The sequence below is a fragment of the Sprattus sprattus genome (genome assembly GCF_963457725.1).
Source record: "Sprattus sprattus genome assembly, chromosome: 18".
Lineage (NCBI taxonomy): Eukaryota > Metazoa > Chordata > Actinopteri > Clupeiformes > Clupeidae > Sprattus > Sprattus sprattus.
In genome coordinates, this window is record NC_137916.1 from 6,061,639 (window position 1) to 6,080,150 (window position 18,512).

Sequence of the window (18,512 nt, forward strand, 5' to 3'; positions counted from 1 at the left end):
CTATGATGTTTCGTTCCTTTTCATTCTTAATTTTGTTTAATTTTTATGAGGATTGGGTGAGCATAGCAGCATTGTCTTGTAGCCTACAGTGGATACATGAGAATTACTGTTTGGTTCTCTTTTCAGATGGAATACATTGCACACAACATTGTGTAGTTGGTAATCAAGTAGCCTACATTATAGTACACCAAATCATCTTTGAGCTTGTCAGTGTCTTTTTAGTTCTGGCATTTAAGGTGACGTCTGCAGTTCTGTCAGAATCTGGATGATATTTGAGCACAACAGCCAAACAAATACACCTCTCCCTTCAGTGCTTCTGAAGCAACATTGTTCATTGGCTGGTATAGTCAAGTCAAATCAAGTCAAGTCAAATGTATTTATAAAGCACATTTAAAAACAACTCACACTGACCAAAGTGCTATACAACTAAATAACAATAAAATATCAAAACAAATAGAAAAACAGAAACAAAACAATTAGATCACAAAAAAATTATATAAAATCGAATGGAAAACAGAAGCAACACACTCAACTAAGCATCTATATACACATCAAAGAACAGAAACACAGAAAGCAAATATACAAACGATCAACTAAAATCAAGGGGATCCAAATGCTAAGGAATAAAATACGTAGGTTTTGAATTGAATTAGTAGGATAGTGAATTGCTTGGCCCAAGCCTCTTTTGTTTGTTTCTCATTTACATAGCCAAGACCGTGTATGAACAGTTTTTTTGTGCACTCACGCGGAACAGACATCTGGAGGACTGTGAGGAGAAATTAGCTGAATTTGTAATGTATTGCTGTTGTGGACTAAACCTTCAACTGGGCTAATATCTTGTCTGAGGGCCTCTCAATCTCTGATAAAAATGGGCTTTTATTAATATTTTCATAGGCCTATAATTTATGGAGCGCATACTACAATTGTAATGTGGGTATATTAATGACCATGGGATTTTGAGCAATGCTCTTTTCAAGATTTCTGCAAGACCCATGTGTCCCTCTAACCCTGTTAAGACTTCAGTGGTGTGCCCACTCCTGCTGGTGTGGTTCATGTGGAGTGTGTGTGTAGTTTATAGGGCCTACCTTGTACAATTACATTTGAGTGTGACACGATAGGGTCCCACTTAAAACAAGATGTAATCTGTCATTATTATATTGAGACTTTTCCCTCCAGACTGCCTTTAGGGAGAAATCCTGTAGAATACAAGACTCAATATACTTATCAAAACTCAGTTTTATTCCTTGGGTGCTCAACGGAAATGCGAGCGAAAATGAAGAACATTTATGTTCGACTAAACAAGTTGACCTCAAGGTGGCTTTTGAGCCCTCACTAGGCTACACGATTATTTTAAACAAACCATCACCGTCCCTCGCTGCTTTGAATGCACGATTGCCTGCAGACTGGCCTACTGTCTACTACTTGACTGTCATTTCCCTGCCCGTGATAGCAGTCCAACATACTGATGTTGACCATACACATGAGCAGTTTTTCCAGGAAGCAGGGAGGAAAATATTTGACCATAATGCCATGCGAAAGGCTGACAAGTGGATCCAAGATGGCGTAGAAAGTATAGCTAGGTAAGTGCAGACTTCCTATGAAGATCTTATAGCTGGGTATATATAAGATCTCGATCAAAGGTCTTAACTCTGCTCAAAGTCAAAATGCAGAAGGAATCTTCGTGGAGATGTACTAAATATTTCGTTTTCCGACGTGTAGTTTACGACATGAATCGAATCAATATAAGGCCTGAACCGCAACCCTTGCAGCCTACTGGCTACCTAGCGTTTGTAGAACTAGCTGGCTAAGCTAGCTAGCTAGCTTTCCCTAGCTACACGAATAGACATCAAGCTAGTTGGTCCGTTCGCAAGCTGAACGCATCAACACGGCTGTTGTGTATTCTAAACTGTATATGCAAAGTGTTGATGATAATTTTGAGTGTACAGTCTTCCGTGTTGGTATCGTAAAATGTGCGGTACAATTTACCTTGTAACGTTATGGGGGCGTGAGTTGCTCAAGGCCAAGGGAGGTAACGTTAGTTAGCTAGCAAGCTAATACTGGCTAGCGAGCTAGGTATTTAGCTAGCTAGGGACTAGCCACAGCGCAGAAAATAGACAGCAATTGCATTGACGGACAGTTGAGCTTCCATGGGTTATCGGGAACTACTTCGAGATTTCAAAAGACCAGCCATAAATATCTACCAGTTGACACTTAAGGGGCATTTTGTTTTATGTGTGTTGATGGCAAAATTACCGAAACAGTGTGTCGCGTAGCAAATGAACGGTAGAATGTGGTTGTTTTCCTCTCTTGATGGACATGCAACACACACTCAAACGGGACATCTATAATTAACTGACCTGGAATCCAAATATAGACTGTTTATATTTTTACTAAGTCACTATGTTACCTTTTTTGGTCTGATCCAAGTTAATTAGATCTACCGTTTAAAAGTCTCGAAGTTGGATGGTAACGTTAGCGACATTCAAGTGAGGCCAACTTGAATTATGAACAACAAATTAGACTAACGTTTGTCCTGTTTAGTGTTTTGAATGTGTGGCGTAACAAATTATGACCAGTTTAGCCGTTACTATTTCACTTAAACAATACCCTACCCTTATATATATATTTTTTTTTTCACCGTTAGTCCTAGTAGGGTATTGAGTGGGCACTGGTGCCACGCACGTCTTCTCGTAGTTCTGCGTGGTGGGTCTTCTGCACGCTCCACAGCTGTCAGTACGTTAAACTACAACTGTTATACAGACTTCCTTCGTTAATAAAATCATTGCAACCATGTTCATATCCGTTTTACGCATCTACTTGGCAAATGGAGAAAAGCCAATTGCGACGCTACTTAGTCGGTTTACACTGACGTAAAGCACGTAAAGAACCAAATGATGGAAGAAAAGGGAAGTCGTTCTGTAGTTGTCTTATATGTTGGCGTGGCTAGTTTCTACTCTCTGCAGAACTCTCCCCCCATAGGCCTAAATTCCACTGAACACGCAGACCCTTTGCTGCCCCTTTCATTGTCTTTATTTAGCATGAAATCAGATAGCCACTTTCCTGCCCTCACTTTTCTGTTCTCTGTGCCCTTAGAGCACACTGTTATTTTTGATAAAACTCCCCTGCACCCAAGTGTGCTGATTCTTACTGATTTGCTCATAAGTGTTTTCTCAAATAGTTATTTTTTCTCTGTATGCTGTCACTCTGATTAAGTGTTGGGAAGGTTGGTTCTCATTCTGAATCTCTCTCTCCCCCCCATGCTCTCAGGAACTCTGTCCCAGAGACATGGAGGACGGGCGACCGCAGAGGTCATGTGAAGAAGCCATTGGATCACTTGTGAGACATGATTATGAGGAGGCGGTGACCCAGAGCACCGAAGCGCTGTTGGTGCTTGGGCCGGGGCCCCTGGGCCCCCACGGGGCCGCACTGCGCTCGCGTGCTCTGCTGTACAGAATCGCTGCTCTCCTACAGCTGGTAAGAGATACCTTGAATCTCTAGTTCCCCCTCTCAACTAATACATGTAGCAGTGGGTCGCACACCAGGGCCCTGTCTGCATTGTTTGTGTTCGATATCCTGACAGGGTGGAAAGCATGTGCTCTGTGTTCATTTCATGACTACTGATATTGACCTCTTGGACCCAAATGTGTCCATAGTATGGTTCTTTTCTTTTTTGGTATCATCTTTTAGTCTGATTTGCTTACTTCCTCATTTTGACCACTGTCATGAACATCAGCATCTGAAAGAGATGTCGCCAAAATGGAGAAATTGCTTGAGGCGACCTGCTGAGTAACTTGAGTCAAGTGGTGTTTTTAGTCCAGTGGTGTGGTTACTGTTATTGGATTGGACCCACATCCCATGGTCTTGTTTCTTGGCTTTGTGACTCCTAGGTTGCAAGCTGACTTTCTTAGCAGAGAGTAATGTTGAAATAGCCAGAGAAGAAGTTTGATCTCATTGCTGTCTGCACATTGTGCACAGTGTGACCTGACGTAACATGTCCACATGTTGCTGTTGACAGATGGATTTAGCCACATTTGTCAAACACAACACACACTTTATATTAATGATAAATCAAAACATGGGGGACATCAGCATGTATGTATAATGAAATGCTGATGTCCACTTCTGTAATTGCTTGGAATCTGCCCATTCCCTGTACAAGCACACTTACGCCTGACTATCTTTCTCCTCTTTCCAGTAATACCCAATCAGCTTTTGACCAAGGCTGTAGTGTCTCTAATTTGGCTAGTTAAACAGTCCCTCCATGATCTTGCGAAGGTTTGTTGTGATTATTTTGGCCGAAAGTGAGAATTTGCCACATGAATTCTCAAAAACTGTGGTTGAAATTATTGTGATCCTGAGTGAAGAGAAAATTGCAACCCTGCAATTGTGGGTAATCCCTGAATTCGTGTGAATTTGTGAAGACGCAACATTGCGAAATCTTGGAGAGACTGGTTAAAGCATTGAGCTGTGCACAGCAAATTTCTGAACACTTGGCCAACTTGACTGTAGTTGCTTAGAGGTATGTTACTGTAATCTCCTCCTGGCCAATCTGGAGAAAGCCTTTCCTATAACAAAACCACTTGAATGCATAAACCTCCCTGCCAATCAGTCCTTATCAAACTGTGTTGCCAGATTACTTGAAAGCCTCTGTAGGCTAATTAAAGAGTTTATGTATAGATGTGCCTTGCAGATGTCCAGTGTAACTTTTCATATTCATTTCTGAAAAGAAAAGTCACTTAATTCTTCTCTATCTAACTATTTGTATGCATTTATGGCTTAGGAAAAAATAGCTGTGTTTTTTTGTGCAGTTCTGAATGTACAGAAATACACCATGTCTGAGTAAAGGTTTGTTGGATATTGAAAAATGAATGTCATTCTATTTATGATTTCTTTAGAAGTGAATGATCCCTTTTCAAAATTAGGTCTGAATAAATAAAAAAAATAGCACTTAGCTAATAATGTGGTTGGGGAAAGATTAGAATTGGGTCAGTTTGAGCTGCAGTGAGAGCATAGCCTTGGGGTGTGTCGTATAAATTAGGAGGGCCTGCAAAATACAGCACAGAGTGCTTCTCCCTTAAAACAATTTTAAATGTTGTGCAGTTTGGAAAAACTAAGATTGCTGCTGGATCAACAGTAACAGTGCAATTTTTAAGGGGCAGTGAAAAGATAAGTCATACCAGTAGTTCTGAGCATTCTATTCAGTACTTTTTTCCCAAGTGCGTTTGTTTTGTCCCTTTCATTATGTACACAACTGTAACAAAATGTCCGAAGCTTGTGAGTTGTGGCTGCTTTTAATTTAACATGTGCTTTCCTGTTATCAAGGTCCTCAGCTCAACAGTTGACACTGAAGTTCCTTATGTACTCCAACTGTTAACTGACTTTCCTCACAGAGAATTGCCTGCTGTTGTTACTTACTAGTAGTAGCAGTAGGTTAGGTGCAATAAGGGCTTTTGTGAGCAGGAGGGCATTCCATATCAAATCAGCCAGTTTACATTAGTTATGCACAAGATGGGGTTCTTTACTTCTTTATGCACAAGATAGTGTTCTCTATGGGAATGTATATGATTTAATGTTTCACCATGTGTTCCACATTTGATTGGTGGTTGTTGAAAATATGGTACATTTGAGGTTTTACAGTCCATTTTCTGCCAGATGAAATCACTGATGGCCTTGGAACTGCACAGATACCCACAAAAGCTTGTTTTACAGCAGGCACACAAATATTAGTTGGATATATTTTTCACACTTTTTAGGTAGTGGATGGTTATTTTGTAGAAATGTAAAAAAAAAAAAAAAAAAACTGAACCAACCCCCTAGGACATGTGCCAATCTTACCAGAACCTTGTAGACCAAGTACACCTCTGTCCCCATAAGCCAAATGATAGGTATGCTTCATTTGCTAAGTACCTTAATGAAACCCTTAAACAGCTCGAAAGTTGCGTAAAAGTGGCTGTAACTTAATAAGTAATTCCCCCATGGGGAAGGTGGGTTGAATTAACCTGAAATAGTCCTATAAGGCTAATGAAAGTAAAGAGTAATGAAACAAGTCCACATTGTGCACAATATTTGCAATACTAAACAGAAGCAAGTGCTTGATCTAGCTTCCACAAGCAGCTGTTAACAGCTGTGTTGGTAGTCGTCTTAAACTCTATGTTGTGTCTAGGGTTGCAATAATATGAGATATTCACTGTATGATAATCGTTTCAGTAAATATCATGATTTCACGGCCTCGTGGCAAATGGTATTTCAAAATTATTATTATCAGTTACAGTGACCTTTAAAGGAATGAAAACAGAAGTTTTTTTGGCTGAACAAACATATGGAAGTGTGTTTAAAAAAATCTGTATATCTCACGTTTGAACAAAATAATTTAGGAGGAAGGATTAGGAGGAGGATCTTTAAGAATAGTGATCTCTCTTTAAAAAGAAATACACCAAGCTACTTCCTTTTGAACAACATAAATGGGAGAGGAAAAAAATAAGTGCAGGGCCTTTTATTGCTTTTTTCCTGAGGTCAGGTTACCATAGCAGCATGTATTTCTTGATTTTTGTTTTCCTGTTGAGATTTTCAGTGCTCTGTCTGGAGCGCTGAGGTGACTGCGTCTCCCTTTTGTCCTGGACATCCTCTCTGACGGCACGCTCGTGGCAGGGGTACAGTGATAATTCCTGGCCACATTTGCCAGGAGAGGCATTCGTTCAGCATGCATTTATCCAGGAGAAGAGACATGTACACTGGCACCTCATACAGCACCTGTCATGGACGGTTTCATTTCCTGAGGTTGCCTTGTTCTGCGTGGATGAAGTGATTCACTGGAACCACCCAGACAGACTGTTCTTTCTCCTCTGAGTGGTTATGCTGCTGCCGCTGCTGCTTCCCTCTCCTGCCTCATTCTCTTCCCCCTCGGCTTGAGGCTGTTCTCTGCATGGGAACCCTATTGTTGCCACATTCACGGCTTCCACGCATGCCTCAGCTGTGCCATCCAGGTTTTTTACAGAAGCTTCTATTCCCTTAAATTGGGCCTCCACAAAGCGGGAGATGTGCAGCTCTCGTTCCATCCGCTCTGTGTATCTCACCTTTAGCATGTCTTCCATCATTACTTGCTTCATCTTCTTCTGGTGGGTATATTGCCTTCCGCCTGCCCAGTGAGGCTCACTGCCTGATGTGCTCCCGCGCTGGTGTGAGTGAGTGAGCATCGCATCGCGTGACTCATTTCTCTGAGGCCCAGGTACCAGTGAGGTCAAGGAGTGTTTGAAGGAGCTTCTTGACATTATCAAGCTATCAGCAACGTCACTGTCCTTTAGCATGAGCTGCTATGTGCTCCTGTCGCTAGCCAGTACAGACGGCCTGTTGCTGCAACAGTTGATCCCTACCTTCATCACATCATAGAGTAGGGCATCACACAAGGTTTTTTTTTTTTTCTCTTTTTTTTCTTCCTCCAACTTAAAATCCTGAGGAAAAAGTGTTGGCATGCTCTGACAGCAGATTCCACCCTTTGGATCTTCAAGACTTTGTTCCTGGCCAAATTTAAATTGTGGCCGAAAAACAATTGAGCCACACACAAGGAAACTCTAAAAAGGCCTTCATATTTGTTGCGTTGTCTGTGGTTATTCCAGGATTCCAATCCTGGAGCATGTTTTCAAACATTTCTGAGATGGTTTCTCAGGAGTGGTCTTCAGGAAGAAAGAGTGTCCAGACAATGGCCTTAAGCTACCAGTGTGAGGTGAGGTAGCGGACTACAAAACTATAAAAATGAATGGCTCCCCTCTTCCACTACTGCTGGTCCACAGGTTTACCACACAGATTCCTTCAGCGGTTCTTCAACATAGGCGCTCACCTCTTTGTACATGTGGGGGACTTCATTGGTGGAAAAATATGTTCTTGATGGGACCCTGTAGTACATTGGGACTGCTTTCATCAGGTAGAGAAAGGCAGGTTTTATAGATTAGATGTACTCATGTATTTATGTAAGTTTGATAAATTAGATTTTTTTTTTCAGTAATTGATTGATTGTTTGGTTTGTAAACATTGTGAAAATAGTTAGAAATGTGCTCCAAATAGCTCAGGTGAGATTCTCTGTCCGTTTGCTTTCTTTTTCAATGCCGGTAATGAGGAAATGTACTAAAATCAGTTTTCATACTATGGTATACCGTAAAACTGGTATACCGCTGCAACCCTAGTTGTTTCAGGTATCCAGTGGAACTGCTTGGCTTATGGTTATTCACAATTTTAAATGACAAAGATGCAAGAACTGATCAACCATGTGCCTCATAGACACAACACTATCAGTATTTTCATATATCGCCGCTAAAGGTTGTGACTGTATCAGTTTCTTGTCCAATTGGAGCTGAGAGTTTGAAATGGTGGTCTCAAATGGTTTGTTACTATGTGTTCTGAGACTGCGTTAAGAAACTATGTTTTGTATGTCTTTCCTGAACTTGTTTCAAGCATGACAATGGTGTACTTTCCTCAAATCATCAAAGTATTCATTGCGTTCTGTCTTGCTCCCAACAGAAAAACTACGATCAGGCGGACGAGGACTGCAAACATGGTGAGTCTCTGGCCAGCATGAGAGGGTCCTTGCCTGGCTTACATGACACATGAGAGCCATTTCCTGGGTGGTAATAAAGCTTAGTCCTGATGGGGCAATTCAAGGTCTCAAACTGCAGACAAGACAAGGGCTCAGCCTCATTTTTGATCATTGATGAAAAAAAATGATGCTTAAATGTCTGACTTCAGATTAGTGTGTTCATAAAACCTTCTAAAGCAGCAGTAGGCAATTTTTATCTAAAACTAGTGAGCTAACTACCTAAAAGGCCAGCAAAACCCTGCAAACACCACCAACAGCCCTGTTGGCACTGATCAAGGATTTCTAACATCCTTACTGGTGTCTTGACTTTACAGTTAGCAATGGTGTGAGCTTTTCTTTCTTTTTCGTGGGTTGCAACACAGAACTACATAGTGCATATCCTGGATGGTTGGTGGAATTTTGTGTTTATCTGTGCTTCACACCATATACAATCAAAATAAATTTGAAGCTGATGCCAAGACTATTTGCCTGATTAATGACACACTGCAGAAAGTGGCCAATTGTTGCATAGTAGTGAATTAGTTCCTATATGGAGAGACAGGCTCTTTAACTCCTCCCTGAGCTTGTCTCCTTGTGGCTGTTATGGTGTCAAGCAATCGTGGGTTGCAGACTGGTGCCTATAGGCATGACGGTCCGGGTGATGGGGTGGTGGCCTGTTTAGTTATTGGTTAGACAGGCTAAGAGCAGGGTATAATTATCCAGTAAGAGATGGAATCACATTTGTGGACAGACCCCTACGTGATCTAGATCTGGCGGATCTAAAGGAAGGTGTGAACACCCACAATAACACACAGATTGCTCTTTTTTCACCAGCATTTACAAACACAATTGTTGAACCAGGAGAACTCATGGTAGGCTGCAGTGGGGATGTAAAAGCAAAGCAGAGCATTCAACTGCAAAATCACACATTCTTCCAGCTAGGTTAGAGGGCTGGTCATAGGCTCTTTGTTCTGATGTTGGTCCATGTGTAGTTTGATGTGAGGGCGTGTGTGATTCCCCATGGTTTAATGTGTAGTTTGATGTAAGGGCGTGTTTGATTCCCCCATGGTTTAATGTCTTGTTCTGTGTGTCCTCACAGTCATTGCCCAGGAGCTGGCCAAGGGGGACGGTTCTTTCAGAGTGGGACTCCAGAGCATGGTGTTGGACGGGAGCCTGCAGGAGGTGTCCCTCATCCTGTCTAAGGCCCTGTTCGGGGAGCCTCTGGTAAGCCTTCAGAGCGACTGTGCTGTCATGAGGTGTGAATCACAGTGAAGGCTTTGTTTTGCAATTCTGGATTTGTCTTCATGTTTTCCGTGAGTCAATTTGTATTAGTCACAGTTGAAACCAAGAAAGAAACGAGAACACACAAAGTGCGTAGAAGACCATATCGGTTGGTTGGTTTGTGAGAATGGATTTTTGCCATGCTGTGTTGTGAGGGGCTCTGAAGGTCTCAGCCATGCTGCTTTGTTTACTCATCATCAAAATGGTTGTTTCAGAATGGAATCATGACAAAAGACATGACCAGATTGAAAATGCTGCTCTCTGAAATTGAGGTGAGTGCCCTCAGTAACCTCCCCAAATTTCACAACATTTTCAACTTCTTAGCATCCACCTATACCTCTGCAGAAGAACGTTGATGCGATTGGAACTGAGCAAATTCAAATCTAAGTTGAAATTGCCCCCTACATTTTGAATCTAACTCTCTGAATCGCTCCTTGTCCCACAGGCAGCGAATGGTAAAATGGCGCCAGAATTTACAGAAGACACCGAGGAAGGTCAGTAGCTCCTTGACCAAGACTGTTTTGCCTCTGAGTATTTTCTTCTCTCCTTAAATAATTGAATAATTGTTCTGTTGATCTGTCCCTCCTGTTGTCCTCTCTCTGTCCTGTCTATCTGTTCTGTCCCTCCTGTTGTCCTCTCTCTGTCCTGTCTATCTGTTCTGTCCCTCCTGTGGTCCTCTCTCTGTTCTGTCTATCTGTTCTGTCCCTCCTGTTGTCCTCTCTCTGTCCTGTCTATCTGTTCTGTCCCTCCTGTGGTCCTCTCTCTGTTCTGTCTATCTGTTCTGTCCCTCCTGTGGTCCTCTCTCTGTTCTGTCTATCTGTTCTGTCCCTCCTGTGGTCCTCTCTCTGTTCTGTCTATCTGTCTCAGATGGGAAGGAGGGATGGCAGTTTCGCCCTCCACCTCGGGGGATCACCAGCAGTGAAGAGTATACTCTTTGTAAAAGGTACGCACACACTCCAATACATTTTGTAAAAGGGACACAAACACTCCTATAGCACATATTTTGTAAATTGTACACACTCGAGATTTTACATTGGGGCGACAGTGGTTACGGAGGTAGAGGAATCATTTAGTAATCGATCCAGACTCTTCCTCGTCCTTGAGCAAGACACTGCCCCTGACCGCTCCCGATGTGCAGGTTGGCAACTCAGATAGTAGCCTCTGCCATCGGTGTATGAATTGGTAGATGTCTGAGGCATTAACGTGTAAAGCGCTTTGAGTGCTCTCTGAGTAGAAAAGTGCTATATAAATGCGGAGTTTAACCACAGACGTTATAAGAGGACACAAATCACTGAGGGGGAAATGAATGGGGGAAGTAGCAGGCAACTGGAAGTCCTGCCCTGTATTATAAAGAGCCAATCACATTGATGGAAACCACATAACTGAAGTTTTCACCTCTCCTACATGTTCTGTTTATTTCCACTGTTGCCATAGTAATTGCCACTAGGAGCCTGATCTTGGCTGCTCTGAGGTGTTGACAAGATGGCTGCCAAGTGGCAAGACTTGCCTATAAGGACTTTGGTTTAACTTTATAAATTATGATTGGGACTGACAAAGTAGTAGTCATAGTTTATGTAAGTCTTCTGGTTTTTTTTTGTTTTTCTTCAGATTTTCAAAATATATTCCTCACGCATTCTTCCTGCTCTCTGTCTGACTTGCTCAACAATAAATGTAGACGTTCTATTTAGATTGTACTTGCGGAAGAACTGTCCTAACACTTGCACACCAGGATTTGTGCATATAGTGACTTCAGTAACTCATGTGGTTTCAGTAAGGCAGTTTCTTGGATCTGAGTTCACCAGCCGATTCCACTCCCTGATGGGTTTGGTGTGTTTGTGCTTCAGCAGGCCCCTTGAACACTGTTGGGTAACCCTGTGGCTGCTCTGTGTTCAGCAGGCCCGTGGAACACTGTTGGGTAACCCTGTGGCTGCTCTGTGTTCAGTTGGCCCCTGGAACACTGTTGGGTAACCCTGTGGCTGCTCTGTGTTCAGCAGGCCCCTGTAACACTGTTGGGTAACCCTGTGGCTGCTCTGAGTTCAGCAGCCCCCTGGAACACTGTTGGGTAACCCTGTGGCTGATCTGTGTTCAGCAGGCCCCTGGAACACTGTTGGGTAACCCTGTGGCTGCTCTGTGTTCAGCAGGCCCCTGGAACACTGTTGAGTAACCCTGAGGCTGCTCTGTGATTGGCCGTTGCAGCACCACAGGAAACTGTTGCAGGGTGCAGGTCCCTCCCAAATGTTGATGATCCTGTGTGTTCTTGGCTGCAGCAGGATTGAGCCATATCTAACACTGACCGGCGGTGTATTTTTGTTGAGTTTGGACCACTAGAGCCGAGATATCGGCACTGGGCCAGTGTCAGGCGGTCCCAGATGAGCAGCAGAATCATGGAGCAGGTTTAGCTGTGTGTTCAAAGGAACCCTCATCTATACTGTCCTATGGAGTATATGCTACTGTGTGTAACATTCTGTGTTTGTGCAGTAACATAAGACAGATGAGTGAAGTAGCATCGCCTTGGTATCTCAATGACACTTTGTCAAAGAAGGGTTATGGGACGTACACTAACAGACTGTATACTTTGTGTGTCTCAGTATATAGTAATACAGCAGTAATGGGTATCGTAATGAATGTCACTCATTGATGGGGTTTCTCATGGTCTCCCTCCACCCCACCCCCTTAGGTACCTGGAGCAGGGCCTGTGTCGTTATGGCGCCCAGTGCACGTCGGCCCACTCGCAGGAGGAGTTGACGGAGTGGCAGCAGCGGTATGCCTCGCGCCTCATGCAGCTCAAGCAGCAGCAGGAGAGGCAGAGCTTCACCGAGAACTACATGGAGTCGCTCATCGAGAAGTGGATCAACTCCCTAACACCCGAGAGAGTGGTAAGAACACCTTCAGAGGGTTTTTTTTTTTTTGCTTATGAGATTTAATGTGTTTCCAAACTAATTTGGTTGCATTCTAAGCACTTTAGCACATAGCACTTAGCACAGTTTGTTTATGTTTGATGGAGATAACATTACTCTTAATAGTTTGGCAAGTTTTGCTTAGCATGCTACATAAGAATGTGCCACTAAAAAGTCCATCCTTAGCTATGAGGCCCCTCCCCTTACACTACTGCTAGACAGTGGTAATGAAAGTGTTGCAAATATGTGTTGCTTTAAGGTCATTTGTTTCCAGGAACCTTGTCTTCATTCGATTGAGTTTAATGGACATTTTTTCTGGTCTTATCTCCTGTAGTTGAGTGACAGTTTAGACGGTGTCAGCGTGGAGCACAGCTCCGACCTGTCAGTCACTGTCATGTCCAAAAAGTCATCTCACGCGTGGACCTTCTCTCTTCTCTGCAAGGTAAGACTTGCGACACTCTCACACCACACGCAAACACACAGTCATTTCTCACAGCACCTGACTGTGTTTGAAACATTTCAAAATGTCTACGTGTTGTGGAAAGATATGTCACGATATGTTTGGTGTGCGATAGTCATTGAATGTTGCAGAAGATTGATAGAACGCAGAATCAAATAATTCTGATAAGGGCCAGGAGTTCCATATGATATTAACAAGGTAGTTTCTTTCCAACCCCTTTCCCTACCATCTGTCTCCAGCCTGCCCGCGCTTTACAGCGTGTGGCACTGCTCTATGACGCCAACCGCCCGCACTTCTATATTACGGGGGTGGCGGCCGGCGACACCTCCTCTTTGGTGCCCCAGGACGTGTCCCCCGGGGGGTGCCAGGAGTGGAGTGGGGGTGTTGGTCTGGTGCCGCCCAACGGCATGGACCATTGCCTATACACGGTGAACGTTGTCTTCAGCACAGAGATCTTCGGAACCTTCCGGCAGACTGTGGTGTTCGACTTCGGCTCCGAGCCCGTGCTGACGCAGAGGGTGTTGGTCGACGCAGCCTCTATAGAAGGTAAACAAACGCACAAGGTGCAGCCTCTATAGAAGATAAACAAACGCACCAGGTGCAAGCAGTAAACGCAGCCTTTATAGAAGGTAAACGAATGCACCAGGTGCAAGCAGTAAACGCAGCCTCTATAGAATGTAAACAAACGCAGGGTCTATAGAAGGTAAACAAACGCACCAGGTGTAGCCCCTATAGAAGGTAAACAAATGCACCAGGTGCAAGAAGTAAAAACACAGCCTCTATAGAAGGTAAACAAACGCACCAGGTGCAAGTAGTAAACGCAGCCTCTACAGAAGGTAAACAAACGCACCAGGTGCAGGCAGTAAACGCAGCCTCTAAAGAAGGTAAACAAACGCACCAGGTGCAAGCCGTAAACGCAGCCTCTAAAGAAGATAAACAAACGCACCAGGTGCAAGCAGTAAACGCAGCCTCTATAGAAGGTATACAAACGCACCAGGTGCACCCTGTATAGAAGGTAAAAAAACGCACCAGGTGCAAGCTGTAAACGCAGCCTCTATAGAAAGTAAACAAACGCACCAGGTGCAAGCAGTAAACGCAGTCTCTATAGAAGTTAAAGAAACGCACCAGGGTACTGTTCGGCGACGCTCGCCAAGCGGTTTAGCGAGCTAGATTCCAGGCTAAAAAAAGAGAACGCCCCTTTATCGGGTTCGGCGAAGCAACTTCTGATAAATTACTATAGTAACATATCACTTAGCACTAACCTGCTCCACGTCAGGCTAACCAAAGTTTAGCTGGCTAAGCTTGCCAAACCCACGGCAAAAGGAGGGATCCCATTGACAAGGAGTCATATTAGATACTTTGATTAGCGTAGGAAGAGTTCTTTGCGATCGCCAAGATCCATTTTTCCAACATGATGAGTTCTTGTATGACCGATCCACCCGACAAGGAATAATTCATTTAAAAGACCGTCTTGAGTAATATATTGCAAGCACGAACATTGAATGTCTTCACTTTTTTGCGAGTGGTAGCCTTCATTTTTGTAATGTCGCCGATGCGGAGAACAAAACACTCATAATTATATGACAGTGGTATTGTTGAGTTGATACACCCGAAATAACTTGCATGCGCAGCAATTCTGAGACGTGATTTTTAGTTTGCACATGAATACTAACGTCTTCTTTGATCCCAGGAAATTTGAGCACATAGCCCATCTCCCTTATGGAGATATTGGCGAACGTTGTTTTACCTACTTTAACTTACATCATTGCAAACGTCTAGTTTTGCAAACGTGTCTAGTTTTTGTGCAGTAGTGAACAAAGTCTCAGTCTACTACACCATATAGCATATCATTTTTGTAGAAAATGATTAAGGTGGATGCATGATCAGAAGAGAGAAATACACAATATCTTTCCATTGCTTCAATTTATTGAATTTCTTATTAATACATTTACATTTAGTAATTTAGCAGACGGTTTTATTCAAAGCGATTTACAAGGATATGTAAAGCTGCATTTATTGCGGAGGTGAGGGGGGTCGAACCAGTGATCTGTTGCATGCTAGCCATGAGCTCTACCCGCTGCTACAAAGTTACATATTCGACACAGAAAAAGATATCACGTCTTAGGGCTCAGATACACATACGCGTTTTTGTAAAAACGCGACGCTAGGAAATGCATTGATTCCTATGGTACGGGGCGCTTTGCGTGAAAGCGCGCCGTACCATAGGAATCAATGTATTTCCTAGCGTCGCGTTTTTACAAAAACGCGTATGTGTATCTGAGCCCTTAGACAGCCTATTGACAGTTTCTTATATTGCTGTCCTAGCGGCGGCAGTGTTGGATTTTGACATGATTATGGTCTTGAATTCTTCATAACGCGTTCATGGTGATATCCTGCCTTAGCGGAGAAAAAAATGAGTCTTTTTCTTTGAGTTTAGACTACTGTACCTTAAAAAAAAAATATCATTGTTTTGGTGATCGACCTTTCCTGCCATTTGAAGCAGGACGTGGACGCGCAATTTATCTGACGAGTTTAGCCTGGGACAAATTAACTTGACGTTGAAGTAATTTTGCGCACGTCGCCAGACCGGTATAGCCTGTTCTCATTTAGCGAGCTAGATTATCTCATGTCGCAAGCTAAATGTATTAACTTAGCTTCAGTTGTATGCCGAACAGGGCCCACGTGCAAGCAGTAAACGCAGCCTCTATAGAAGGTAAACGAACGCACCAGGTGCAAGCAGTAAAGCACCACTCTCAAACTGGCTACAGGGGCAAGACACAAGGATAGGTGAACATTTCATTTTATGTTTCAAACTCTGATTTGCAACATCCACATACATTCATACGTATACATATACATTTGGGAGCATAAGACACAGAGATACAGACATCTGTCTTTTCTCTGCTCTCAAGCACTAAGGTTTGCATTCTCTGGACATGGTCCCGATCCCTTGGTCCCATTCCCTTGCTCCTGATCCCTTGCTCCCGATCCCTTGTTTCTATGTGATTGACTGAATCATATGTGACCAGCCGTGGCTAAACCAGCCACAAGTCTCCCCAGAGACATTTTGAGTTATTCACATATTCTGAAAGTGTAGGTTTAAAGCTACCCAATGATGTCTCACTCATGTAGATCTGATAATATTTGTATAAGTTGTGATCATTTGAATGTATACCCCTCAGAAAAGCTTTTGCTGAGAAAAAGGACCTCTAATTTTTCCAAATTGCCACCTCACCTGGGACAAAGGGAAGACAGTTGTGCTCATTTGCATCTCAGTGAGATAAGCCCTCCTCTACAGATGTCACACTGACATCTGGTATCTGTAGCCCTTCCCCCTACAGGTGTCACTGAAGACTCAAGAATTGTAGTGCTGTTAATTATGTAGTGTTATTTTCATTAGAACTTGAACTGGACTTGAATCAGAATTAGAAGGTACTAAAATGGAAATGCTTTTATTACATAAGGCATTGAATAGCATGCATTAATACACAGGATAAAATGTTACAATCCCATAATCCAAGGTATAAACCAGGACTGCAAAATGGAAGTCAATATGAATCCAATACACTAGACAATAAGAATAAAGATACTATTAAAACGATTTTAAAAAGTGTTTGATAATATCAGTCAGGTTGTTTTTTCCAATTCTGAAAAGGGAAACAATTAAGTTTCACATCATGGGTCATGCTAACCCTAGAATGTGATGATGAAGTACGGTACCCAGCGTCTTAACTGAAGCTCAACTCAACTATTACAGCTAGCTTGCCGCTAACACTAACTGAAAACACATTGGAACACATATTGGCTAGGTAGCTAGCTGCTAATAAGTAACATATAAGTAACACATCAGCAGTAATGAATCAAGTGTACTGATATTAAATGTACTACTTAATGTACTACTAACATGCCATTCTCAAATTAAAGCCAGTGACATGATGGTTAACGATTAACGAGTTAACGATGGATACCGACAGTTAGCATACCTAGCTAGGTAGCATTACCATTGGATTTGAATGGCAGTTATGCTAGCTCTGGCTATCCAGACAAAGGAGCCTTGTTTCTGGACACGTTTCACTTGACGAGCGGGGGCAATACAGTCATTTGGAAAGTTTAAAATGATACTAAACGAAGGGAAATCTACTGTATGGAGATATTTCTGCTAAGTAGACAATGCAGATTCTAATTAGGCTGGTGGATATGTCCAATGTAAGAAGTGTGAAGTTTTAATGAAGTATGATTGATGCAACTCTCGTTCTCCACAACAACATGGATAAACCTCGCTGGTTGGATGTAGATAGTTTTCAGAACGAACGTCGGCTTGCAAAAAGATCTTCAACGGTAAGACTTGTCTGTTGAGCCTCTGTTGGTGTCTCATAAAACGTGAGTTTTATTAAAGCATAGCGTGTGTAATGTGTAGCAATTTCATTCCGTTTGTTAACCTTTCCTGCTGTCTGTCTCTGAACGTAGAGATTGCAGGGGAGTAAAATGCTCCGCTGCCGAAGTAGATTACATGTTTTTAACTTCGGGGTTAATTCCCTTTCCTTTACGTCTGCTGCTGGCTTTTTGGTGGATGTAGTCATCTCCAAAGTAACTACTGAACTTTGCCTCAAGATGTCCAATGATTCGCATGTCCTGCCACTCTCTCTCGGCTGCTAGAGAATCACTCCGTATGTTGTACATAAGCTCTGGAGAAAGTTTGTTGCTACACGAATGTCTCCCGAGGAGAGAGTTCTCCTTTCTTCTTGCGTTGCATTTGCAGAAAAGTTACCGTAGAGATAGCGTCTGATATGTCACGCTCCAGCTCCTCTGCTGCTAGGCCAAAAGATTCTTCCTCATCGGATAAGGTCAGCTGTAGACTAGGGATGTTCTCCAGTTTGATGAAATCGCGTTCATCATCTGTGCACTCATCTTCAGATTCAGAAGTCAGATTGCTATCTGGATAAGAGTAGTGGAGTATGATGCTGTATAAGTAGCCATGTGTATCGCTTGCAACGTGCAGCTGATTGGTCGAAAAAATAACAAACGGGATTCAGCAGTTCATATGGAAATTAGGTAACACCCCCCAAGCGCCACGAGAGCGAAGCTGAATTTAACCAAACTTTACCAACTTCAACGACAAAATGTATACTTTTAAGGTAACCAATACTGTTATCTGAAACATGGAGTGGCTTCTTCATGACTTCAACTTGCACATTCTGCAAAAAAAAACTTAAATTCTGTTTTACGGGAATTCGTCTCGGCCAACTTGTTCCCCCTTTTCCGATGCCGGGTCACATATCTGACTGCCTGCTGTCTGTTTTTGGTCCAT

At 42.8% G+C, this 18,512-nt stretch overlaps 1 protein-coding gene across 3 annotated transcripts in view; it reads left to right on the plus strand.

Moving 5' to 3' along the window:
- The first annotated feature begins 1,487 nt into the window (after positions 1-1,487).
- Positions 1,488-18,512, plus strand: part of helz (helicase with zinc finger) — a 48,083-nt gene continuing 31,058 nt past the window's right edge. For all 3 annotated transcript variants that reach the window (XM_080855863.1, XM_080855864.1, XM_080855865.1), the window contains exons 1-10: positions 1,488-1,580; positions 3,268-3,474; positions 8,512-8,548; positions 9,666-9,790; positions 10,063-10,119; positions 10,293-10,341; positions 10,715-10,790; positions 12,525-12,723; positions 13,079-13,186; positions 13,444-13,750. In XM_080855863.1, coding sequence (XP_080711989.1) covers positions 3,286-3,474; positions 8,512-8,548; positions 9,666-9,790; positions 10,063-10,119; positions 10,293-10,341; positions 10,715-10,790; positions 12,525-12,723; positions 13,079-13,186; positions 13,444-13,750 — 1,147 coding nt within the window. In that variant the 5' untranslated portion in view covers positions 1,488-1,580; positions 3,268-3,285. The remainder of the gene's footprint in view (positions 1,581-3,267; positions 3,475-8,511; positions 8,549-9,665; positions 9,791-10,062; positions 10,120-10,292; positions 10,342-10,714; positions 10,791-12,524; positions 12,724-13,078; positions 13,187-13,443; positions 13,751-18,512) is intronic.